The sequence below is a fragment of the Zeus faber genome, assembly GCF_960531495.2.
Source record: "Zeus faber genome assembly, chromosome: 19".
NCBI classification, from domain to species: domain Eukaryota; kingdom Metazoa; phylum Chordata; class Actinopteri; order Zeiformes; family Zeidae; genus Zeus; species Zeus faber.
In genome coordinates this window covers 15,738,392-15,765,084 of record NC_137206.1, presented here as the reverse complement: position 1 = coordinate 15,765,084, position 26,693 = coordinate 15,738,392, and the positions used below count along the sequence as shown (strand labels likewise).

The following is a 26,693-nucleotide window of genomic DNA, read 5'->3' as shown; positions in this document are numbered from 1 at the left end:
AAATGTTGTTATTTTCGTAATAAAACTCATGCTCGTGATTTTCCGAGAGATTCTTTCCACCCGATGTCGCTCTTCGGCGCCCACGCCGCGTTCCACCGGGCTCCGTAACTCGGAAAAATCCCAGACCCGTAACATGGGAAAAAACGTAAAAAGAATCGTATTACGCCGCAACTCGCTCGGGCCCTACAACAGATTGTCAACGGCGAACGGGGTTTTCATTAGCGTTGTTGTTGCTTTCTCACTCTCTTTTTTTATTTATTTATTTATTTTTTTAGCTTTTTCAGCCAAACAAACCAATGTACTGCGGGCGCTAACGTTTCCCCCGACGGGCGACAATGGAACGCGTTCAGCTGAGGGATGGGCGTCACCGACCCGAAGTTACCGAGTCAGCCGGAACGCAGCATGGGGCGCAAGCGTTCATGCCGTAAATCTCGAAGCCCTGTCGTAAAATGCCGTTAGACCAACTGTGTTGTGACAGGAGCTAGCAGCGCCTCGGCGAAAATAAGCTAGCGAGGTGAGCGTAGTATCTCGCGTCCTATTTCACCAAAACGGGGACGATGTTTAGATCGACATTCGCCATAAAATAAAAGCTAATCACCCCCCCCCCGCCCCCGTTTCTATTTCATACAGCGTCGGCGATCCGATGTCACGAAACCACCACTTGCGTTTAAACTGACGTGGACACCATTTTAGCCGAGGTAGCTCAGTGAGCTAAGCTAGCCGAACGCTGCTTTCCACTGTCGATGGCTTCGACATAGAAGATACTCCTGGAATAAAGTTTTGACCCGTGGATTTGGGATAAAATGGACACCGCCGAGGAAGGTAACTTAAGAACCCAGTAACTGTTAGCCAGCCGAACGCTGTGTATGTGCAGCCGAATGCCTTCCACTGGGCAGCGTTCAGTCCTGGAGTTCGATAATCCAATGGAAAGTAAATATTTAATGAATTGTATTTTAATTACACATTGGTTAAAACAGAACGTTGTGGGAATGATTGTACGTACATGTTGACACAGAGCTTTATGGGTAATATTTAGGGTTGTAGTATATTGACAAATCAGTAAATATCCTTGTTAATGTTTATGTTTGCTGCAATTTTTTCTTCAATTTCCAATTGTTAGTGATATGTTGTATTGTCTATTTATTTTTGGAGCTCCTGTAACACTACAATGCCCTCAGGGATGAAATCTATCTATCTATCTATCTGTCTATCTGTCTGTCTGTCTGTCTGTCTGTCTGTCTGTCTGTTGTCCCCCATTGCATGGCCTGGTGTGAGCCAGTTTTTATTACAACTACTTTCCCACTGCGAGCAATAGAATGTTTACCGAGTTGATTTTTCAACAGGCCTTGTTTAAACTGTCTGTTTTGCATTCCCATCCGTCTTTTTCCTTTTCTCTGTCTTTCTTCGCTTGCCAACTTGCAGCGGATATTTGTCGCGTGTGTCGCTCTGAAGGGACTCCGGACAAACCCCTGTACCACCCCTGTGTCTGCACTGGCAGTATTAAGTTCATACACCAGGAATGGTGAGTTTCGATGGTACTCTTTAACTCTGAATTCCTCCAGTTAAAAATGTCCCATTTTACATTACAAAAAATAATAAAGTGTAAATCAGTCATGTTCCATATACATCACGCCAAATGCCTGGACCTTTTTTTTTGCCTTGGACTTTAACTTTGTCAGAATGACTCTCTGTTGTTGTGACTGATGCTCCTTTGTTCATGTGTCTTTGTTCATGTGTCTTTCATCACTACTGCTGATGAAGTTGAATTACAAAGGACAGACAAGCTGTTACACAGTCAGTACAGGGTTATTATAACTTTTAATGTTGCATAATAGAAGATGGCATGGTTGGTAGAATGGAATATCGGTTGGACTCTTTTGTGAGTTTTTTTTGGAGGCGTACCGCTGCCGGGGGCACAATACCAGCTGCAGATGGTTCTTTTGTGACTGTCCTGTTCTCATTCTATACTGTGGTTGTCCCTGACTGAGTTACAAGAGCGTCAGATGGATGGAAACAGCCAATGGCAAAGCAGAGGCCAAGCCTGGATTGTTCTGTAATAGTTGCCAAACTGCATTATGTGTCTATTTGTTTTAACCCCCCCCTTCAGAGCACGCACACACGCACGCACGCACGCACGCACACACATACACACACACACACACACACACACACACACACCAGAAATTTTAGAATAACAGGTCTTGGCTCGTTGCTATTTTGTTTGCGTGGTAGTGTTGCAGTATTCATCACTCTAATGCAAATTAATATGACCCTCACATTTTCCATATGTACCTTTGACTATTACTACCAGACCTGTCAATGCAGTGGGATGTGATTGGTAGATAAAAGATTTATTGAGATATGTTTTTACACCTTGTCTTTAGTTCATAATGCACATCTAAATAATGCCCAGTCAGTGTATGAAAGTAGCATGTGTATCACTGCCTTTATATAAGCAAACTGTTAATCCCATGGCCTTCCCTATGTTACGAAATACTGGCTTGCTGTCTTTTGAAATATATGGAAACAGAGAGCTTGTCACTGATTAGCTCATTTTACTTGCTGATCGCTACCCCAGGTTTGTATGTTTCATTGTGATTGAAATATCATAAGCAGCAGGCAGTATCCAGAGAGAGTTGGAGAGCTCTAAGTCAGTATCACCCCTCATGGAAGAGGAATTGTTGTAGTGTTGGCTTAAGCCCCTTTCACACACAGTTCCTGGTAAATTGCTGGGATAACCTTAGTAACCTAGTGAATTTCACTATTCACACATGCAGCTACATATCAGAACATTTCCGTCTTGCACCTTTTCACAAATGCCACAATAGATGGGGCAGGGGGACAGTCCGTTCCGGTATAGATGCGATCATTTGGACAATCTGTCGGCAATAGACGTACAATCTGAATTGGTTTGTTTTTTTTTCCTCGCTCTCAGAGCGATTTGGTTTCCACCTCCCCAACTCCCTGCCCCTCCCGGGCTGGCTTGTTCCCTCCACTGACGGAGTCAGGACAGAGCCCGCGTCCTCTGACACAATAAACCTAACCCAATGTTATTAAATCAGTGTGATCATTTTCAACCTGTCCTACACACTGCCTTCGGAGAAGGAACGTTCTCCACCCGTTCTACCTCTCCCCGTCTGCTCATGCCCTCTTCGGCTCCGCGGTCCAATGCAGCCAGCAGGCAAGCGACACACTTGTGCCCAATGTCCCCACACTCCCAAGAACTCCTATTTCCTGAACTGACATACACCATGTAGTGCGATCGCTATCATCCATCCCTAACACTAAAAGACCTGTCTAGGGTCTGAGTGCCATTTTTAAGAAACATAAAGACCTGTCTCCGTATTCGGCTCAACCCCTACTTTATTAGCTTGTCTCGACAATGTTACTGCATCCATTCATAACACAGCCGTACCGGCATTTTCCCGGAAATGTTACTAGGTCTTGAGGTGGGAAATTGCCGGAACATTTCAGGGATAGATTGCCTGTGTGAAAGGGGCTTTAGTTTCGGTATGGGTTCGTTTGGTAAGAAAGAATGAACATTGGGCTATTGGTTCAGATATATTCTGTCTCGGAAAAGTGCTGCTGTCATAATATTTCACAATCTCCGATTTTCTGACATAGGACTTGCAATGAAAAGGTGCATGTAAACACGGCTCCAAATCATTACATTTTCACAGTTTGCTAAAGCGTTTCATTATTTGTTGGCTGTAAAGGATATAAAAAAAAAAAGTTTAAAGGTCCAGGTCTAAAACGGTGAGATCGTCTCTATCTTTGCTATACAAGTGATCCTCTTCATGCGGTGGAACTTCTATTTCGACAAAAAAAGAAAACAAGAGGTTTTTCAATGTGCTCTCCTTTTTAACTTCTTCGTCTTCCATTGCAGTCTGGTCCAGTGGCTGAAGCACAGTAGGAAGGAGTATTGTGAATTATGCAAGCACAGATTTGCTTTCACACCAAGTAAGTACCTTTAGCATTGGTGGTAAAAAATACTTACTTAAATATCATAATCTGCATCGGGTCTCCTTAATGGATGGAGTTGTATGGCACCTACACGACCAGCTAATATTTTGTCATTTAAAAATTTGAACTCAAATTGTCTTATTCTCAGCCTTTTGCGAATTGCTCTGTTTTATCAAAAGTGTAATTGGTGTTGAATCAATAATTGTAAGCTGATTTGTGATGCGTGGAACTTTGATGTGATTATTTCTATCTCCTCCACTCCCCCCATCCCTTCCCCCCAGTTTATTCCCCAGACATGCCCTCTCGTCTGCCCATCCAGGACATATGCGCAGGCCTCCTGACGAGTGTGGGCACGGCCATACGCTACTGGTTCCATTATACGCTGGTGGCCTTCGCATGGCTCGGGGTGGTTCCTCTCACCGCATGTGAGTAGAGCATGCATACACACAAGCACATCCCGAAAGTGTGTTCAGAGGCATATTATTACTGTGATTTTAAGGAATAAATAAATAAGGTTTAGATGTTTGTCTAACCCACTGCTTGGAATTCTTTGTCAGTTACGATGGACAAGTGTCAGGCTATTTCAATAACGAGGGCACCAAACAACATTTATGTTAAACCTATTGTTTTCCCTTGTTGCACCCTAACCTTGTGTTCTAGCGCTCCGTCACACTCGTTGAACTTTTACACACTTTTTTGGAAATGGTAACACATTAATGTGATGCGCATGACATGAGCTGCACACATTAGCTCATGTTCATGATTTAACAGGATCAAGAGAATTAAGCGTGTTGTACCGTTACATAACATCCAGTGTTTATGCCTTCCCAGATTTGTAAATCTGCATTAGCGCTAAATGCGAAAGTCACTCGCAAATGAGTCATATATCAAATTGACCCCATTTCACAGCCATGTAAATAATTCAGTTTTCTGTAGAGCTTGTCAAGGTACCCTCTTAGATTGATTTTAACAGTATTCAAAGCGATCATAAAAAATGAATTTCTTGTTTATTTTTCCTTTTCGGGTAGGTCGCATTTACAAGTGTCTGTTTACCGGTTCTGTGAGCTCACTTTTGACACTTCCGCTGGACATGCTCTCGACGTAAGTGATGAGGACAACGACGTAGGATTGGGGGGGGGGGGGTGATCCATAAAAGTTAACAAAAATTCATATCATGGATTTGTTTTTTGTTTGTTTGTTTATTGTAACTCATTGTGAAAATAACTTTCAAAAAATGAATGCACTCGCTCCATCAGTTTGAGTAGTTTCACTGCGTCCCGGTTTTATTTATTAAGTATAAAACCATTTATAATACATATTTATTAGTACAGGCATGCATACCTCCTACTCCCTACTCACTAGTCCTAGTCCCAAAGGACTAGGACTAGTTTTCAACAATGATATTGATGCGTTGACTCCAACACGGTTCATGACGCATGCTTTCTTTTTTTATATTGAAAATACTGGTTAAAGGTTATACAGTATACTGATTTTTTATTTTTATTTTTTTAACAATACATCTGCCATGCTTTGAAAAAAATGAAAACATGTACCTTTATCGTCTTGAAAACCTTCAGCTTTGTTTTGACTCACTGATCTTGAAGAGATGAACTACTAATGTAGTTGTGATTAAATGCCATAGAATATTTCAATATAATCAATATACTTCCATTAATATCATGAAATGGTTGAATTGTGATGCCTGTCCCTCCACTATAGTATTCTGTACATGCCTGTATGCATTTGTGTTATTGAATTTGTTTCGGTGTCCCTACAGAGAGAACCTGCTGGCTGACTGCCTGCAGGGCTGCTTCGTGGTCACGTGCACGCTGTGTGCGTTCATCAGCCTGGTGTGGCTCCGGGAACAGATTGTCCACGGCGGCGCCCCTCAGTGGTTGGAGCAGCATCTGCCGCCCCCGCCCAACGTAGCCAATGAGGTAGGAGGACTGTCGGAGTTCCTTTTGTCAAAGGACAGACGGGACAGGGTGTGTTAAGATGACAGGGGCATTCTCCTGTGGCTGTGGTTTTCTTACCTTCCTCTGATTTAACATTTGACCAGGTAGGAAGAATGTGAGGAGCTCTGCCCCGTGTGTGTCCTCCCTCACTTCTGTCTGCCTACTCCTAACTCAGTGTCTGTCTGTGAGTCTGAGTCTAGGATGGTTGCTGTCAAGGAGCAGCAGTAACAATAATATCCCAATCACCTTTGTGAGTCTGCGCCACGACATGTCCGGTCTCTACTACTATTGTGCCAATGTGCTTAACCAGTGACGTGAAGTCTGTGGCGCTCTGCGCCTTTAAGGACGCAGTCCCCTACGTCACAAAGAACGCCCCTATGTGGAAGTACGGGATGTTCAAATGGTCGGATGGTGCGAGCTGTCAGGGGGGACAGACACGCCCGGCAGAGGAGCCGTCTGGGGAGTCCACCGCTGCCTTCCAATCCCTAGCAGCGTGTGACGGTCTGTGGGAATAGTTCATCTTCCCTCCGTCACCATCCACCCAATTCCCCTCATCCCTCGCCCGGGCCATCCACTCCTGGAGTCATCGCCCCGGGCACCACTTGTTAGTTCGTTTATGTTTAATTGTGTGGCACTGCTAGTTAAGGGCCTGGTTGCAATAACAGGTCCTTTGTAGGGTTCTGCTGGCGGTCCTTATGAATTATAATTGTCAGACCAAGACTCTATACTATATAACACTATCGAGGTACTCCTCAATTAACAACCTAACTGTTTAACCACCGTTCGGACTCGCCACTGACCAGTGGCTGTAATGACCAATCTGTAATGTGTTCAGCATAGAATACCACGGCGTGCGTGCTATGTGCGCACCCTCTCAGCGTCAAGCATCTCATTGCGCATCGCCCTTTATATACTATATACACTATATACACTATATATACCATATACACAATATATACTATATTCACTGTATACACTATATACGCTGTACATACTATATATACTATATACTCTGTATACACTTTATATACTATATACACTGTCTACATTATATATACTATATACACGATATACACTATATATACTATAAACGCTGTATATACTATATATACTATATACACTCTATACACTGTATATACTATATACACTATATACGCTATACAGTATATACTGTATACACTATATACTATATACACTGTATACATCTCATCACCGTTCTCAGTCTCGTTCCCGCAGTCTGTCAGTATTCCCTACACTAGCGTTCACAATGGCCACGCCCCCTTACCGTGAAATAACACGGTATCGACCAATTCACTTAATGACCTGCTCCTAGGAATAGAACTCGGGTCGTTAAGTGATGAGTACCTGTATAACAAAATGGATAGATCGATATTGCCTTGCAATTAGAAAATAACATAATGAACAAAGATATAACCAACAGCCTATATTGCCATGAATAAAAACAAATCAAACTGTAGAGGCAACAACGAGCAAACAGTTTTTTGAAAGCGGGGAGCTTCCAAAGCATTAAGTTTCCAATGCGCAAAGCACTTTTTGCAAGGAAGACTCACAGGTCCACTTTCTCAGGTTTCAGGAGGAACATCAGCAGAATTACAATGTTCAATTGATCACCTCTGCTGAGAGGCCTTTCGAGCGCTCATAGCTCAACGTCGCAGGTACTGCTTGGCCACTGTTGACATCAGCCGATTGTCCTCTCTCTCAAAGACTAGCTCTTGTAGTCTGCCAGCTCCGCCTCAGCCCTCTCCTCCAACCTCTGAATACTGATCTGCACCCATTTCAGTGTGTGTTAGCTACAATATCTGCACTTGCAGTCGTAGAATTTGACACTTGCATGAAACAAAAGGCCTGTCTCAGTCTTAGCGACCATTTATGTCTTTCTTTTTCTTTTTTTTTTTGCAGAATTGAAGTAAATGGGCTGAGACATTCCAGTTACTTTATCTAATTTAGGAATTTGTCCCTTTGCACTCTGAACATTTGTATTTCCATTCTTTGAAGGCCAGCGACTCCTTTCCAAGCAGCGATTACATTTCTCCGGGTTGAATTGAAGGCCACTCAACAATTTGCTGTCAGTAAAACCACACACATTGTATCTGAATGGAACCCCAAAGAACACCCCCTCCTCCTGTTTGAGCTGCAGGCGCAACAGGATCACCTTTTATTTGCCCTTTTTAATTTCTTCGCTCTTCAAGTCTCTTTAAATTGTGCCTTATTTTTCTTATCCGTAGGCGGGCGGTTTTAAGTTTTTAGGCGTTTTTTACTACTCCTGTGATTGTGAAGAGGAATATTTTGCACAGAAAGGCTTAAAAATAATCATTTTGGCTTGGAACACGAACATAAAATAACATTAATTCCTTTCCCGTACCAAACGTCTCACATTATATAAGCAGACATACTTAAAGGTATGAAACGTTTTCCTTGATTCACTCTCTATTTTGATGCATCGACTGTGTATATAACCACGTTACAATAACAATGTTGGCCATAAGAGAAGATATTGGGCATTAACATTATGTGTTAATGCCCAATATCACTACTCACTACTCACTACTATGCAACTTACAAACAGCTATTTCATATCTCACTGTTTTCTCCAATACAAACTGAAAATCCAATTGACTTGAGAGCAAATTGAGCTTGGAAACGCTCTGCCCACCGCAGCTGCTAATGTCGCCGCAAATCCAGAACTGCTTGTCCCACCTCACATTTACATGACCCTCAGAGACTAGACAACAGATCCCGCTTTCTTAAGTCTCCTTGGAAACCCACTTTCGCCACCTTCTCCCCACCCTGCAGGCGCAGGGCGCAGAGCAGGGAGCCGGCGAACCTCCCGCTGCCCAGCCAGCCCCTGCCGAGCCCCCGGCCCATAATAACGCGGAGCCGGAGCCCCCCGACGTCCCCCCGGAACAGGGCGACGACCCCGAGCTGGAGGAAGAGGAAGGGGCCGCCGCCGAGGATGCGGACGCCAACAACGGAGCGCAGGGTAGGAGTTTTGCGTTTGCATTTTTTCTTATTTTATTTTTTTTTCTATTTGCATGTGTTTTCTTAAATCGCAGTGTGTTGAGCTCTCAGGGCCACCGTACTTCTGACGTACTTTCTGCACAAAAACCATCCCTAATTTAACCTAATCACATGACGAGATAATTCTATCATCTGTCAGCTAAAATAAGCTCATCCTTGGTTATGAAAGCGGGGATATGCAGGTTCCCTCCTCGTGGTTGGTGATGATCCTCCAAGTTTCTCATATATAATTCATTTATAATAGGAAGTGTGATAATTGTATCGAGCAATAAGTCAAATAGCTCTGTGGTGAACTGTGTCTCGTGGCTTCAGGGTTGAGCTGTCACAGTTATTGCATAATTGCCCTGTCGCAATTTAACTTATCCTTAGATTCTACAGTCACATGTAGGGCATGGGTGTCGTTAAGATTTCAACAATACTACTGATACTGCTTATCCATCCGGTACTTTAACGGTACTATTATCGGTTCTTTTTTTTCTTAAGAGCAAAAACAAACAAATTAAGAACAGAATTTACACTGTTTTGTCTTTTCTCGTATAAATTACTCACTTTATTCACATGCACTTGACTGCTCATATCTGTATATACAAATGGCCTATCCTATATACATAACTCTGTATACATAACTCTATTCCCTTCCCATTGTGCATAATCTCCGGGTGCGTTTCAATGACATTTCACTGCATATATGTATGAACGTATGTATATGTATGTGACAAATAAAGCTCTTGAATCATTTGAGTGGAAGCATATGACTAGGGACAGGTACCAGCCCCGTTTCTGACTTGCAATAACATGAAGGTATTTGTCTAGGAAGCATTTTCGCTATGCCTTTCTCAGAAGAGACATATATTGCTGTGGCGGTTGCTATTTAACACGTATGTGACTAATAAACCTCTTGAATCTTAACTTTCTTGAGAAGTTCAAGTTCAAGAGATTATTTGTCACATACACATACATACGGTCATACATATATGCAGTGAAATGTCATGACACCCGGTAATTACGCACAATAAGCTCTAAAAATACTAGTATGAACGTAATCGGCACGAGGTGCTCGCGCAGTCGGCCCCAAGGGGCGGCGCCACAATCGCGATTCTGGGTTCTATAATTATATAATAGTATTCATTGACTGTGTTCAATATACTATATTCAATATACATTTAAAACCTCCTCAATGAAACTTACCTTAACTTCCCTCCAGTACTTACCTCACAGAGTAGAAGTCCTGGCCTGTCACAGAGCTTCACATGGCTCAGATTGTGCTTTGGGTCCGTTGTCTGTTCAACGTAGTGCTGTGTAACCGCTGTGATTTGCTGGCACTGCTTCAGGACACACCTGTAGAGGTGTCTCATGGTGTTCAATGTGCTTTAAATGAAACATAAAAAGCATTAAGAGAAAGTGAAAAGAAACACATTATAAAAGGACATAGAATGCATAAAGTTAAAAATATATATAATACAGAGAATGCATGAAAGTTGCAGTGCAAGAAATTAATCAAAGAAACCTTGTTTTACTCTTTGTTGTTGTTTGTTAACAATTATTTTGCCCATTCCCCTGAATAGTGTTTTACATTGTCAAGGCGATATCCTAGCCCTGGAGAACCGGTCTGGGGGTCTTTGGGTTATCTGAAATGGCTGTTTCAGATCAGCCAAGGCTGTGACAATACAGTGCGCTCGAAGCTGCTAGTATTCACATTTCAACAACAGGGATTTTCAAAGTGCTTGAAATAAAACATCAGAAGGATCGAGACAAAGTGCAAAATAAAGTGACTAGGGAAAATAATAATAAAAATAGTATTATAATGCGCAAAATTAACACATTGTAAAAGGAAGTACAGTGGGTGGAGCTGGCCTGCAGAACGCACCTGCCTAAGAAATGATCGTCCCAACTGCCATGAGAGGGCAAAATAATTAGTTCAATACATAATAACACATTTATGATTGATAGGAGGAAGTTACACTGTAGGTGATGGGAAGTTAGGCTACAAACGTGGGCCATCTCATAAAGTGTTACCGTGGACTTTACTCGGGGCTAAACAAAAACACTTTTGAATATTTTTATTATTTTTATTATTTTTATTTTAAGCTTACGAGTGGTCTGAGAACAAAGTTAAGTCTGCCTTTATGGTCAGAATTCTGCATTGCAGCCTGGACCCGCGGCCAAGCACATTGCTATTTCTGAGGAAATTTGGGATCAGAATCAGTTTATTCTGCCATATTTACAAAGGAATTTGTTCTGTTGAGGTTTAATGAATTACACTGCAGACCATTAATGCATTAAAAAATAATAAAGCTTAACAGTCTAAAAAAATGATTAATAATTGTAAAAATAATAAAATAGAATAAATTTTTAAAAAAGTTAAGTAAAAAAAAAAAATGGCATAAAAAATAATAAACAAATAATAAAAATAACAAATAAAGTGTTAAATAGCAACTGCAACACTAATGAAAAGAAGAAGAAAAGAAGAAACAGTCTTTAATCGTCACACGACACTCCACAACACATGCTTGCACACACACACACACATGCACATGCTTGATGGTGGCCGGTGAAATGGCTCCTCTGCTTTTGACCCATCCTGGCTTGTCCTTCCTCCGGGGGCACAGCCAGGAGCAGTGGGCAGCATACGTGGACGCGCCCGGGGACCAGGTGATAAGTGTCCATCGCTGGTCAGACGATGATGGGTGCATGTTTTTGGTGGGGGTCCTTACTGACGTGAGGTGGAGGAAACCCCATGTGAACACGGGGAGAACATGCAAACTCCACACAGAAAGGCTCCTGTTTGGGAGATAACCCGCCGGAGCACGGTGCCAACAGCGCCCCAGGCGGGAATCGAACCCAGGACCTTCTTGCTGTGAGGCAGCAGTGCAATGCACTGCGCCACCAATGTATGTCTCTTCTGATAAAGGCATAGCGAAAATGCTTCCTAGACAAATACCTTCATGTTATTGCAAGTCAGAAACGGGGCCGGAGAGATAAAAGGTGAAAAAAAATCTATTTCTGAGTTTCTCTAATAACGTTAACAGAACCGGGGACGTCCGGGCGTATCGATAGTAGTAGACGGTAGTCTTTCATAATTTAGCTCCGGGGCCCGTTTAAGTCCGGGTCTTGGTACCCGTCCCTAGTCATATGCTTCCATCCAAACGATTCAAGATTCAAGAGGTTTATTAGTCACATACATATACATACGTTCATACATATGTGCAGTGCAACGCACCCGGAGATTATGCACAATAGTTACCAAACCGGACTTAATAACTAACTGAAATGAACTGACTCCTAAAACGTAATGCAGTTAGTGAATAGAATAATATAAATTAAAATAAAAATCAAATGAGACGCAAAAAGATAATACAAAGTGGGGGTACAAAATAGAAGTGAAGGGAATCGAGTTATGTGTATGGGATTGGCTATTTGTATGTACAGATATGTGCAGTAAAGTGCATGTGAATAAAGTGAGTATGGAGATAAATGTCAAGGGCATTTTAAACTTATGTCTAACATGTTGCAATAATTTCAATTCAAATTAGGTGTGTTGAAATTAACCAAATAACTACAGGATAATAATAATAAATAATATACAGGACTATACATACAGGCATAACAGTGCATTGCATGAGGATATACGACCCAGTACTAAATACTTTTTGTTGAGGTGAAGGGTGAGGTTGACCCATCCAATTCCTCGTAGCATATTATATTTGGTAAAAACATTTGAGTGATATTTGGCGGCGGCGGGATCTTTTGAACCCCAATCGTTGCTAATGGAGTCGTACGCCCGAGGGCAGTATTATATGTGCAATAATGATACTATAATTTTTAATAATACTAATCGCGGAAAAGCGACAGCCTCAGGTTTCCTAAAGCGTGTCTCTCTCCTGGTAGATGACATGAACTGGAACGCTCTGGAGTGGGACAGAGCCGCCGAGGAGCTGACTTGGGAGCGGGTGAGTCTCCAGGCAAACACGCACGAACATAATTCCACTCACAGCTCCGTGCGTAAACATTACTCCACCGTGACGTGTCAATTCATATTTAATATGCTTTCGCTTGTTTGCGTCACAGATGCTGGGTCTTGATGGTTCCCTTGTTTTCTTGGTAAGTTTGGAACGTCGTCTCAATAACAGTGATTTCGTTTTCGTGAATTATTATTATTATTAAATATATATATTTTTTTCTGGTTTTGGACATAACACTCTTCCTTAAAATGTCCTTAAATAAGAAGTTTGTTTTTAAAAGTGTGCGACCTCATGGTGTTTTTTTTTGTTTTTTTTCTTGTTTCCAGGAGCATGTATTTTGGGTGGTGTCCTTGAACACTCTCTTCATCCTGGTGTTTGGTTAGTGGAATAAAACGCTATAGCAACATTAAACTACGATGCCTTTATTGGGGTTGAACTGTTAGCTGATCCCGTACTTGATTTCTTTCTGTCATAATGCAGTGTCATTCTGTGCGGCTGCAGTAGATTCCTAAGTCCATTTCTGAAAAATGTGTATTTTCCCCTCTTCAGCATTCTGTCCTTACCACATCGGGCACTTCTCTGTGGTCGGCCTTGGCTTTGAGGAATATGTAAGACACTCGCATCATCATATCACTGTTGGAGTGGATTCTGATTCCTTCTTGCCGATAGTCAAACGTTTTTTTTTTTTTTTTTTTGTTTGTTTTTATATTCTTCAGGTCCAGGCCTCCCACTTTGACGGTCTGATCACGACCATTGTGGGCTACATATTGCTGGCCATGACGCTGATCCTCTGCCATGTATCCTTCAGCACACAGAGAGAGAGAGAGAGAGAGAGAGAGAGAGAGAGAGAGAGAGAGAGAGAGAGAGAGAGAGAGAGAGAGAGAGAGAGAGAGAGAGAGAGAGAGAGAGAGAGAGAGAGAGAGAGAGAGAGAGAGAGAGAGAGAGAGAGAGAGAATTATATATATACACACACAATTGGATTTTTTAAATTTATTACCTAGGGGTGTGTGAGTGTGCGTGCGCGTCTCTCTCATCGTTCCTTAACTCCAACGTCTCAGGGATTCGCCGCTCTGGTCCGGTTCCAGCGCTCCCGACGCCTCCTGGGAGTCTGTTACATCGTTGTCAAGGTAACACCTCGCAGTTCATTCCTACTTCCCACGTTATTCACAAAAGCGGCGTTCATCAAGCGCCCCCCCCACCTGCGCCTGCTAAAATATGGTCCGACCGCAAGCGGACATTCATTAACCTGTCAGTTCCAGCCACTGAGACATGGTGTGATATTTTTCAAAAACTTTAAAGACCAATTTCACAGTGAAGGGCGGCAAAGAAAAACGAACTGTAGTTGTCTTGTTATTGTCTTGAATAGTTAAAAACACGAGTGGACCTGTATAGTTCCTGTGTTCCATTCAAATTAAAATCCAGCACAAGTGAACAAATATTGATTTGGAGCTCTGACGGCTTTCACAGATCTCTAGCCAAATCTCAGTGTGTGCAGATATAACTCTGTGCTGATATGCTTGGTGACGTATCGATATTGTGATGAGACTAGATAGCATGTGGTATATTTATCATCATAACATCATGATCGGGAAGGCTTTATTACAGTGATGCCATTTTCCGTACTTCTTAGACTGTTCTAGTTGCTCAAACCAGTGCCTCCACCTGCTGTGTCATAATATCCTTTTTGATAATGATTTCTCTGATTATGTTGATTTTCTCATTTTTATTTTGTGTTTTAATACATTATCAACGCACCAATTTATTTTTATTTTGTTTTAATATATACCTTCATTAGTCCAACAACAGGGAAATTTGCAATTTCTCTGCATTTACCCACCCTAGTAACTGCGTATCTCGGAGCAGTGGGCTGCCATATCGCAGCACCCGGGTAAGGTTAGGGGGTTAAACGTCTTGCTCAAGGACACATCAGCACGCTACCAGGAGGAGCCGGGAATCGAACCGGCAACCTTCCAATCAATTGTATGGGCAGAAATGTGTCACTAGAAACAGATTCTAAACGGATTTCAACTTAAATAACCATTTAAAAAAAAAAAAAAATCATAATAAAATTAAAAAAAAAAAAGAATTTGAATCACATAGTTTGAATTTGTATTGTTTAACTTGAATAATTGCATTGAAAAGCTGAATCTGAATAGTGTGATTTGAAATTGAATTTATTCGTTTGGAACTGAATTCCAATCAACTTGAAACTGAACGTAATATTCTGAAATTTAATTCATTTGCTCTGAAACTGTATCTGATACTCACTGAAAATTCAATTTCAGTTCTCGTAATATTAATTCATTTTTGCCGAGACACACATCGGGGTCGTTGAGGAAGAGCAATCGCGTGCAGATGCGCACACTTTCAGAACGGCCCCGTTTCCGAAAAAAGGGAATTTCCCCGTTCACTCACTCCGTTGACGTTTTAGAAAATCCTTATATAAAGAGTTTCAAGCCTTGACCCAAGCCAACCAACTCCCAGATGAATCCTGACCCTAAATCATTTGATTCCAAAGCAAAAAAGAAAATTGGAAAAAGAAAACGACTGTGTACATAATTATTTTAAGAGCGAAGAAACTACTCATCCCATAAACCATTGTGAATAATACTTTTCCAACAACTTCCAACCTAACGATAGTTCAGTGCACTTCATCTTGAATTTAACCTTTTGCCATTATTATAATGTTAATAATAGTGTTGAAATCATGGTTGCTCTGGCGGATGCGGTGAACAATTCCACGGTAAATCGCCGTTACACTGTGGGATTGTGGGTAGTGAAGTACTTGTCCATGACATCGCAAATAAACTTTTTTTTTTCTTAAAACAAGGTCGATATCATGCAGACTTTTGGCTTCTACAAGATGGTTTTACAATCCCACCGCTCGTGGTCAGTCCACCTTGGATGGTTAGCACATTGTGGCTAATAATCCAAAAATAACTGAATTTGAAGTACGAGAACTGAGCGGGTTTTCAGTGAGGATCGGATACAGTTTCAGAGCAGATGAATGCAATTTCGTAATATTGCAATCAGTTTCAAGTTCACTGGAGTTCCGTTCCAAACTAACAAATTATATTCAGTGCTTCGGTGCTATTCATATTCAGTTTTTCGTTGCAGTTATTCAAGTTAAACGCTACAAATTCAAACAACGTGATTTAAAATTCTGGGTTTTTTTTATGCTTTTCCTGCTCTGTCATACATATGTTACAACATTGGATTTTCATATTAGACGTGGCCAAAGTGTCAAATAATGCGGTACGCTAATGACAAAGTTATAAAGAGCACGGCAACCAAAGTCGGCGCAAACTTGTAAATGAGGCCTTGTAGATCTAATCTGAGTGAAGATTCAGCAACTGGATTGCTAATTTCTCTCCTTAAATTTGTACGGCAACAGTTTCGAGAGGACTGACAAGGTGATAACAGTGAAAGTTTGCAGAGTTAATAAAACAGAGTAAAGCTCAAAAGCGATCGGCCTACAGCTCCCGGACCTCGTGCTCAAACCCCATCGGCTCGGAAATAGAGGCTGTTTATTCGTAATTAAAGCTACACACACTGAAACAGCCCGTTTTGGGAGCGCTCCGCGTTTAGAGGCATGTCACAATTGCTCAAGTGCATAAAAAGAAGAAATTCAAAAACATGTTTTGGAGACCTCAGAGACCTAAATTGACAGGCGTTAAAATGACCATAACAGATCCCCCTTTAATGCAATTATTCAAGTTGAGCAATTCAAATATAAATGATTCAAATTCAGTTTCTAGTGACACATAATTCTGCCCATACAATTGTCCCTCCATTTTTGTGACATTTCCTTTTTCAATACCGCCCAGCCCTGACATAAGGCCTAAATACTTCAGACTATAATAATATTGAGATTATGGGAATTAGTTGTACTTAAAGTGTAGCAGGGAGTTTATCTGCAGTTAATTTTTCATTGTTTACAATTGAAGCCTTTCACTCAGGAGCACTTCCTGCTCTGCCTCCTTCTCGCAGGTCTCTCTGCTGGTCGTCGTGGAGATTGGAGTGTTCCCGCTGATCTGCGGCTGGTGGCTCGACATCTGCTCCTTGGTAAGGCTGTTTCCCCAACCGCACGCTCGGAGTTGCTTTCCGAAAGTCGTGCCTGGCCAGTGTTTTGCTCGTGTGATAGAAGGTCGAGTCGAACCTCGGACCGGGGTCCAAAAAAAAAGGATTATTGGGTGACTTTTCATAGGAATCCCAAAACGGTGAGATATGTTTATGTAAAGCTAAGCAGGGTTATAATGGTTTTACTCCTAATATGACTGTCGCCCCTTTTCAGTATCAGCGTTATCTATAGCATTTCAAGGCAAGGTTTTAAAACAATTTAAAAATTCTATTTATGCGATAAATACTTAACCTATTCACCGTAGGAGGTTGTGATCTTATCCAGGGGAAAAGGCTATCCAAGAAGTGTTCTGGAACTGGAGTGGAATTTCTAACCGAATTTGAACTTGTTTCCGTCTTCCTCATTCCCGCAGGAGATGTTCGACGCCTCGCTCAAGGACAGGGAGCTGAGTTTTAAATCGGCTCCCGGCACCACCATGTTCCTCCACTGGCTCGTGGGAATGGTCTACGTCTTCTACTTTGCTTCCTTCATCCTCTTACTGAGAGAGGTAACAGCCGTCTCCCGTAGATGTTGTAGAACTCACTATTGTTTTTATTGTATTTAAAGGAATGGGACGGGCAAAGAACTGAGGGGGACTTTTTTAAATTATTTGTTTTTATTTTTTATTAAATTTTTTATTTTTTTCTGGTGAAACGGATAAAATTGAATTTCACTTAAAACGTACCAACCAAAAAAAAACAGTCAAGATTGAAGTCTAGATATAAGTTCATCACCCTCTCGAGTTGAAGCTCTTGATGTTTGAAAACAACATTTTTGACACGGCTAACATCGCTCGATCACCTGTAGCCAACGGGAGCGTCCCTGTGGCAAATCGCTTGTGTTGTTTTTTTGGGATAAATAACTCAGACGAACTCTCCTCCCCCGCTCGCTTCGCCAGGTGCTGAGGCCCGGAGTGCTTTGGTTCCTGCGAAACCTCAACGACCCCGACTTCAACCCGGTGCAGGAGATGATCCACCTGCCCATCTACCGGCACCTGCGGAGGTTCATCCTCTCCGTGGTGGTGTTCGGCTCCATCGTGCTGCTCATGCTGTGGCTGCCCATCCGGCTGATCAAGCTGCTGCTGCCGAGCTTCCTCCCCTACAACGTCATGCTGTACAGGTACTGTGTTACGACGTGGTTCGTCCCAAAATCCTTTCGAAACCATCGTTCTTTTTAGCCACCATTTTTTTTAAGAGAGCTTTTCACCTTTTGTCAGTAAGATCTGAATCTGAATATTTGTGTAGCCTGTAGAAGGTCCCTAGTCAGACCTTTGACCACCAAGAGGGACAAATCAACTTTAAAAAGCTCATATACATGAGTACATAGGACCAAAAATGCCCCTACACATAGTACATACTACATGTGTGTAGCAATTCCATGCGTGAGCAAAAAAAAATAATGGGGAAAAACCTTGCCTCAGAGAACTAAAATGAATCAAATAAGAAAAAAATAAAATAATTAAAAATAAATCAAATAAATATAAAAGGGGGTGGAAGCATTGCAAAACTGACCACAAGTTATTATTATTTTAACAGATTATTATTATTTTTTTAATTTATTCATCTATTGATGATTTTTTTTTAATCATCTCACTCTAGTTATCTAGGAATGATTCCAGTGTCGTTACTCTCGCACTTGGCAGAGTCATGCGCCATTAAAATACATCAATAGAACCCTTTTCTTCATTTGTTCAGTGAGGCACCAAGTAGCTTCATGTTTTTTCCTCTCTCCCTCTCTGTCTCTTCTCCCTCTCTCCTCCCTAGTGACGCTCCGGTCAGCGAGCTCTCTCTGGAGCTGCTGCTGCTCCAGGTGGTTCTGCCGGCGCTGCTGGAGCAGGGCCACACTCGCCAGTGGCTCAAGGGCCTGGTCAGGGCCTGGACAGTCAGCGCCGGATATTTACTGTTAGTCGGCAACCCCAGTGCACTTTCTTCAAGAATTCAAAATGTTCCATGTTCCGTGTAAAGCTCATTTTCCCCTTTAAGTTTGACTCTCCAGTGCTATATCATCAGAATATTCTAGGAGTCATCAACTAGGCGTCGATGGCTTTCCAATTGACCATCCCAGAATGCTCCTTGAGACGCGTCGCTAACTGAGTGACTCCACCCTCCTCACCCTCACAGAGACCTCCACTCCTACCTTCTCGGCGAGCAGGAGGACAACGAAGGAAACCAGCCGGTCAACAACAACAACAACAACAACCCCCCTGCCGGCCACCACCACAACAACAACAACCCGGCTCCGGCCGTGGGGGAGGGTCTGCACGCCGCCCACCAGGCCATCCTGCAGCAAGGGGGGCCGGTGGGCTTCCAACCCTACCACCGGCCCCTCCGCTTCCCATTCAGGGTGAGTTCCCTGCCGCCTGACCGAGATAGAGCTTCCAATGGAAGCGGACAAACAGCCCCGGGGGCTCACCGCACCTTGGCTTTAAAACCCACACCCTGTTTTGGTGCTATCTAAGATCTGAAGCACAGCCTCGGCTGCAAATGTTTTACAGGAACCTCGCCGTCCGCTCATATCTTCGACGACTCATATCTGATAGAGTTTTGCTGTTTTGAGTTGAGCAATTTTTATGTGAAATCCTTGCTCAGGCCAAATGTGACTTCCAATAGCGCGAATGACAACGGGACTTGGCGGAACCTGCTTGTTTTCCGCCGCCCCTCAGGGTTTTAAATGACTTTGGGAGTCCTCAGGGTCATCACGCTTAACAAAGTAAAGAAACAAAGCAAATTTCCGTGTGAAAAGGACAACGCCTTAACTCATTTGAATAATGTATTGAACTTACACCGGCTCCAACAACGCAGCAGCTGTTAACGTGGTTACCCTTTGAGCAAACAATAACAACCAGCTCAAGATAAACATGGATGCATCTTTTAAGAGGCTGACGTTCAAAATGGATCTTTTTTGGGGGTTTTTTGGTGAAGAATACCACGAACGAGGAGTAACCAGACCTTCACTTTCATTTCCATCCAGACGTGAAGCTGCAAGCTTTTCTCTTCTCTTCTCTTGACTCTTTGAGTCAAGTTTATTTATAGAGCCCTTGTACTACTCCCAACCTACAATTGTAACTCCCATCGCAACAAAAATCCCCTTTAATTTAACTCCTTCTGATCCCGTTGCATTGTGGTTAACTGTTCCTCTCTCCCCCTAAGATCGTGCTGCTGATTGCGTTCATGTGCATCACTCTGCTGGTGGCCAGCTTGGTCTGCCTGACCCTACCAGGTGAGACGTGCAACCAACCAACCACAACCGGCGGCACGGCCCACTACACACCCAAAGCTAAATGGAAGGCCGCACGGCTCATATGTGTTTAGGAAGATTGTGTTTTCACATGCCAGAAGTTAAAAAGGGATCTATTTAAAGTGCAAGTCCAAAAAAAAGGATCCTCCGCCCAGATCGGCCTCGTGACTCTGACATATTTCGACTCGTCGCCGTCCTGGTTTTTTTTTCCAGTGTTCACCGGGCGCTGGCTGATGTCCTTCTGGACGGGGAGCTCCAAGATCCACGAGCTGTACACGGCGGCGTGTGGCCTGTACGTCTGCTGGCTGTCCATCCGTGGGATCACCGTGCTGCTGGCCTGGATGCCCCAGGGACGCACCATCATCATGCTCAAAGTCCAGGAGTGGACGTTCATGGTAGTTAAAACAAAAAAAAAAACACCAATCGGCCATGCTCGATTAATTCCCGAAATTGACACGTCACTCTTTGAAGTGTAAACCCTAATATTGTATTGCTACAGATTGTTGATACTCGCGTAGGTATTTAGACCCCACTTTTTAAGAAACAGCCATCCAGTGTATTTGCGTTATCCATGTGCTCCTACATGCTGTTTCCATAGTTGGTGGCAGGTTCCGCCATCCCTAGAAAAAATGTACCGATCAGGCAAGAAGAGGGGGGGGAAGCAAAGGCAGCTGCGGGTATGACAATTTTTATTTTTTAATTTTTTTAATCAGAAGAAGGCAAACTTTCGAGAAAAGAAAGTGACCGTTTTACAGCAAAGATGAGGGTAAACCTAGATGTTGGGAGAAAAATAACTTTGTTTTCAAATGGAATTCTGGGGCTTGTAATGTAACCCGACCCAACACAGACAGTCCGATGGATTTCCACTTCGAGCAGTAGCCTTTTATTTCCTTTCTGTTTTGACGGCGCAGGGCCGCGAGATTATTGTTTGTTTCTACAGTAGATAAGGTTACCAGCCTCCGCCTATATTTACCAGCATGTGGGGTGTACTGGTAATTCTTTCTTGAAGCCGGCAGGTACTATTTGACAATACTAGGCTGGCTGGTTTTAGCCCTGTACCTGTTCTTCCATAGAGAAGTGGAATGTGGACACTAGAGTTACTTCTCTTGTGTGTGTGTGTGTGTGTGTGTGTGTGTGTGTGTGTGTGCGCGTGCGCGTGCGTGTGTGTGTGTAGATTTTGAAGACCCTGGTGGTGGCTCTGCTTGTGGCCGGTGTCATCCCCCTACTGCTCGGCCTGCTGTTCGAACTGGTCATCGTGGCTCCTCTGAGAGTTCCTCTGGACCAGACGCCGCTCTTCTACCCCTGGCAGGTGTGTATGTGTGTGTGTGTGTGTGTATAAATGTGTCATCTGCATCCGTAGATTGTCACACTTGACTCCTCTGCCCCTTATTCATTTTTGTGTTAGATACCAATTCAAAACTCTTTCATTCAGAGACCAAGGGTTGTTTTGGATATGGGCGATGGGGATTCATTTTACCCTGTGCTCTCATTCACCCTGGGCTTTCTTTTTAATTTTTTTTATTAGTTTTTATTTATTTATTTATCTTTTTCTATTACCCTGGGCTTTCACTGATGCCCCTTTATAGTGGTGTGTTTTTCAGGCATGAATACATGAATTAGTGCAGACCCTGCGTTCTCCTCCTCTCTCTAGGACTGGGCGCTCGGGGTGCTCCACGCCAAAATCATTGCTGCCATCACCCTCATGGGCCCTCAGTGGTGGCTGAAGACCGTCATTGAGCAGGTGGATTTTTACACGACCTTTTCCATGTCTTTCCCGCTCCCTAAATATTCCGTCGATTCATTCATTCTTTGAAGAGTTTTTCAGCTTGTTGTTTATTTGTTCACCGACTCCCCTCGGCGCCAGGTGTATGCAAACGGGATCCGCAACATCGATCTCCAGTTCATCATCCGCAAGCTGGCGTCCCCGGTCATCTCGGTGCTGCTCCTGTCCCTGTGTGTGCCCTACGTCATCGCCGCGGGGGTGGTGCCCACCGTAGGTGAGCGTGCGCTTTTGTTTTATCTACGTCGCTCAAACGTTATCGAAGCCGCATGAAGCAAAGTCCGCGGAATAATTGACATTACCGGGAGGGGAGTCTTCTCATTCAAGTTCATTAGCAGAAATATCACTGAATTCAGCTTTAATTCTCTGGTCTCTCTGGATACTGTTCCCATGTACTCGTTAAAATGCTCCGATACTCAAACCCGATACCGACGTAATGTAACGTGGTTGCGTAGTTGACGCTCAAAAAAAAAGGGAGCGAAAGACAGAAAATGTCGGCCGTTTGGAGGTACTTCAAAGTGTTCATCAGTCGCCTGACAATATTCCAAAATTGTGTGTCTATCGCTGTCACAGTGGAGCTCTGCTCGTGAAAAGAGGTTCCACTCTGTTTTTGAGACTGGGTTCTCGACGAGTCGCTCGGTAAAATGAGTCGTTCGAGTTCATTAAGTTGGTTTAATGCACGCTGAGGGAAGGAGGACTTCCAGGGAACAAGAGTGAGAAGAGTCTGCCATTTATCAATAATACTTTTGGAATGACAAGTACCATATAAAATAATAGAAAGGTTTATTTGCACTTAAGAGTGAAACAGACTTTCATTAGAAGTTTGAACTGGACATTTCCATCTTAGGTATATGTTGTGTCCAGTTACAGGTTACATTATACTGAAACTTGGTGACAGTCCCATATTGTATTTTATTGGAACTCACTGATGGTTTCATGTTCTGTTATTGCTCCACGATGAAAAGTGAACAATAATAAACAAACTGTGTCCAAATCAACAATCTCACTGTTGTGGTAACTGAAATTCATGTGAGCGTGATCACATCACGTGCTTGTCATTGACGTACAGCAGATATAACCAATGAAACCAAATCATATGAAGATTTGATTTCTCCGTTCACGGATATAAACTCAGAAAGATCGGACGACAATGTAAAAGTTATGAAACAGTCGATGGTTTGTTATGAAAATCCGACCCAAACGAAACCAAAATCGGAAGGGGCCGGTCAGACTTAAAAAAATAAAAATAATAAAAAAATCTAGGAATCAGAAATGGGTGCATCTCCAGTTGGTAAACATGTTCGGTAACTTTACGAGATGATGCATTTCAAGGAGTATATCCTAATGAAAATAATTAGTATATGTAGTTAGCCGTAGTAGCTCGCATACGATATGATTGGCATGTTACAAGACTGCTACGTGTGAATAACTGGAGTGATTTAGCTGCAGTAACTCAAACGCCACGGAGACTCCCTGTTACACTATTGTGGTACTCAAAATATTCTCCCAAGGTTGGCAGGTCTTCTTTAAATAAAAATTAAAAAAAAACATACAATGCTAATAAATGAAATGCATTCCTGCCCTAGGCGTGACCCCCGAGATGGAGATTCTGATGCAGAGGAGAATCTACCCCTTCCTGCTGATGGTGGTGTCTCTCATCGGCATCCTGTCCTTCCAGATCCGGCAGTTCAAACGCCTTTACGAACACATCAAGAACGACAAGTAAGGGAAAAAAAATCTGTCTTATTGATACCAACGTTTTTATTATAAGCGACATTCTCAGTAGCTAGTTTTGTCCAAGGTGGTTGAATTATTGTCATGTCATATTACACAATAAAGTTTGTAGCGTGCAACAGGCTATCAAACACTAATAGCTTTTTTTTAATTATTATTATTTTGTAATTACATATTCATGGACTTGGCATGGCGTATAATACAATTTAAAAAATAATTGGGCTGCCCCCAAATAGTTGACCAATCGTTAGTTGACAAGAAGAGTGTCAAAATTAACCTTAAAACCTATATGGCTGGACCCCTGTACGTAACACAAGAGGGCTTTTAATTTGAAAAGACAGACACAGGACTCAGTCAGGGACAGACGTTTGCGTTTACACTGCTGCGGTTACTTAATTATCAGATATAAAAGAATAATTACAGCTTTTGATTAGCGGCCTTTGCCGGTGATTAACAGGGGCGTTGCGTCATGCGCGCGCACTGCGCAGCACTTGTAAATTACAGTTTTATTCTAAAGGCTGGTTATAAGTTATTGTGTTGGTGTTACCGTCCCCTCGCCGGTTGTTCCGACACATTTTAGAATCATTACAGCGTTTGATGAGAGGCTTTGAGCGGTGTAATTAACAGGCGGCGCTCATTGTGCGTGCAGCGCTTATAAATTCAATTAATATTTTTAGAGGCTGTTTATTAAGTGTTGTATTTATCGGTGTGGTGTGTTTTTAGCAGCCACACCGAACCACATTTGGGTTTATGTAATTGGGCCTAGAACCCTGGGTGGCTGTACGCCTGTTGCTCGTAAGAGTAATCAATGAGCAACAGGTAAAACACACACACACAGGAGAGCAGCCCTTGTCGTGACATGTGTCCATCTGCTCCGGGCTTGTTCCAGCTTGCCCGCTCTCTGGTATAAAACTGGTGTGTTCCTACTCCATCCTCTCTATCTCGTACTCAAACCATTTTCTTATGTCCCAAAAATATATATTTCAATAATTACACTAATATCATAAAGGTGCCACGACTAATCGATTTAAGGCTTGAACTGACTAGGAAAATCTTAAGTCTAGGGCGCAGCCATAAAAAATAACCTAAAATAAAATATATTACCATATTTTTATTGTGTACCGTTGACTCTTTTATTGTATATTTTCACATTTGTCCATATATTGCCCTTTTCTTTTTTCTTTTTAATTGTATTGCTTTATTATTGTTATTATTATTGCCTATTAGATGTGATATGCTCTGAAGCTGTAATTTCTCTGGGGGTTGAACAAAGTGTCCCATCTCACTAAAATTTCCTCTCACCTCTTCTTTTCAGGTACCTCGTCGGTCAGAGGCTCGTCAACTACGAACGCAAAGCCGGAAGAGCAAGCTCCGCTCCACCTCCCAACCCCGTGGCAGAGTAGAGATTCTGTGTGCGAATTCAACACATTTCTTTGCACCTATTACCACACCACCATACCCGCCGCCTCCTCCTCCTCCTCCTCCCATTCCTGGATTTCAAAGCAGTCTGGACTGTAAATCCTCCCAAATTTCATGTTGATCTCGAGTGGTTCTTGGTGGACGTCAATCAACTTGTTAGATACCACATCGCACCCGTCTATCGGCTGGGACTGGATATTGTACGCATTGAGCATGAGATGCCAAAGGAAACCCCTCAGATCTCGTTGGAGGAGAGAGAGAGAGAGAGAGAGAGAGAGAGAGAGAGAGAGAGAGAGAGAGGAGAGAGATGAGAGAGAGAGAGAGAGAGAGAGAGAGAGAGAGAGAGAGAGAGAGAGAGAGAGAGGAGAGAGAGAGAGAGAGAGAGAGAGAGAGAGAGAGAGAGAGAGAGAGGACAAGGTTCGATTCGAAAACCCGGTATCTGTATTGTCGTTCACGCCTTGCGTTGTAAAGTGCTGCCTGAGAATTGTACATGTGTAAATACTTTGAACATAAACTCTGTTGTCTTAAAAAAAAATAAAAAAATACAATAAAAAAGACATGAATTACCGCAATGACCATTGTACATCTTTCAAAGTGTATGTATATTAATTTATTAAATTAAACTGACAATTTATCTTGCAGTGTCTCCGATCTTTTATTTATTTTTTTTTCCTTTTGATTTCAATCAAACGTGTCTCGCATGGAAAGCCGGTCAGTACATGACAGGGGGTGGTATGAGTTCCTCATCCTTTGGAACGAGGGGAGATGGCAACACGACCCCAAACTCCTTTTCCAAAATTGCCGGGATCTCCTCGTCTCCCAGTTCCCTGGTGGTGCTCTCCAGGGGGCTACCCGCGGTGGGGAAAGTGGTGGTGATCAGCCTGTGCCCGATGTAGGTGAGTCTCCCACCGGGCTTCAACACGGTGCAGAGGGACTTGCAGAAGAACACAGAACTGGGAGAGCTCTGGTGGTACCGGCACATCCCAGCAAAGTCCTCCCGGCGCCGAGGCTCGAGGGTGAACTTGTAGATCTCCGTCCACTCGCCTTCCCGAGCCGCCTCGTCTCCTTCCCCTCGCCACTCCACGAAACGCAAGCCCCCCCTCCTCCCTGACCCGATACTCCCGATGACCCTGAGTCTGAGGCTCGGCGCTCTCCAGCGAGAGGGGGCTCTGAAAACCCGCACCCCCCGAATCCCACGTCGCACAGCCAGCGCTGCCCGGCGAGGGTCACCGCGAAGATCATGTGGTCGAACGGCGGCCCGTGGCGGCGTGTGATCGCGCTCCTCACCTGGCCCGAGAGCAGGGTGACCCGGAAGCCCACTTCGGAGAGGAGCCAGGAGAAGAGGCCGTTGTTTTCGTAGCAGAAGCCGCCCCGGCGCTGGTTCACTATTTTGTCGTAAACCAGCGGAAGGTCCACCTGCGCTCTCCCGCCGCTGTGCACGGTGAGGTTCTCAAAGGGGACCGACAGCAGGTGACGGCGGGTGC

At 43.2% G+C, this 26,693-nt stretch overlaps 1 protein-coding gene and 1 pseudogene across 2 annotated transcripts in view; one reads left to right on the top strand and one right to left on the bottom strand.

Moving 5' to 3' along the window:
* Positions 1-552: 552 nt before the first annotated feature.
* On the top strand, positions 553-25,444 carry LOC307245166 (E3 ubiquitin-protein ligase MARCHF6-like). The gene is made up of 25 exons (XM_080020601.1): positions 553-822; positions 1,423-1,522; positions 3,887-3,960; positions 4,245-4,388; positions 4,992-5,064; positions 5,741-5,900; positions 8,733-8,919; positions 12,846-12,907; positions 13,026-13,058; positions 13,246-13,297; positions 13,469-13,527; positions 13,636-13,716; positions 13,978-14,046; positions 16,910-16,984; positions 17,413-17,547; positions 17,938-18,158; positions 18,803-18,940; positions 19,160-19,382; positions 20,189-20,258; positions 20,490-20,671; positions 21,451-21,585; positions 21,928-22,017; positions 22,141-22,273; positions 23,643-23,778; positions 25,106-25,444. Exons 1-25 carry the CDS (start codon positions 804-806, stop codon positions 25,191-25,193), a joined length of 2,739 nt encoding a protein of 912 aa, XP_079876727.1. The 5' UTR covers positions 553-803; the 3' UTR covers positions 25,194-25,444.
* Positions 25,445-25,921: 477 nt separating this feature from the next.
* Positions 25,922-26,693, bottom strand: part of LOC307244603 (arylamine N-acetyltransferase 1-like) — an 849-nt pseudogene continuing 77 nt past the window's right edge. The window contains exon 1 of the transcript in view: positions 25,922-26,693. This exon is cut by the window's right edge and continues 77 nt beyond it. The product of the transcript in view is annotated as an arylamine N-acetyltransferase 1-like (transcript).

Coding starts and splice junctions, on each gene's coding strand:
- LOC307245166 (XM_080020601.1), top strand. Junction 8,920..12,845: donor CGCCAACAACGGAGCGCAGG/GTAGGAGTTTTG, acceptor CTCTCCTGGTAG/ATGACATGAACTGGAACGCT. Junction 12,908..13,025: donor AGGAGCTGACTTGGGAGCGG/GTGAGTCTCCAG, acceptor TTTGCGTCACAG/ATGCTGGGTCTTGATGGTTC.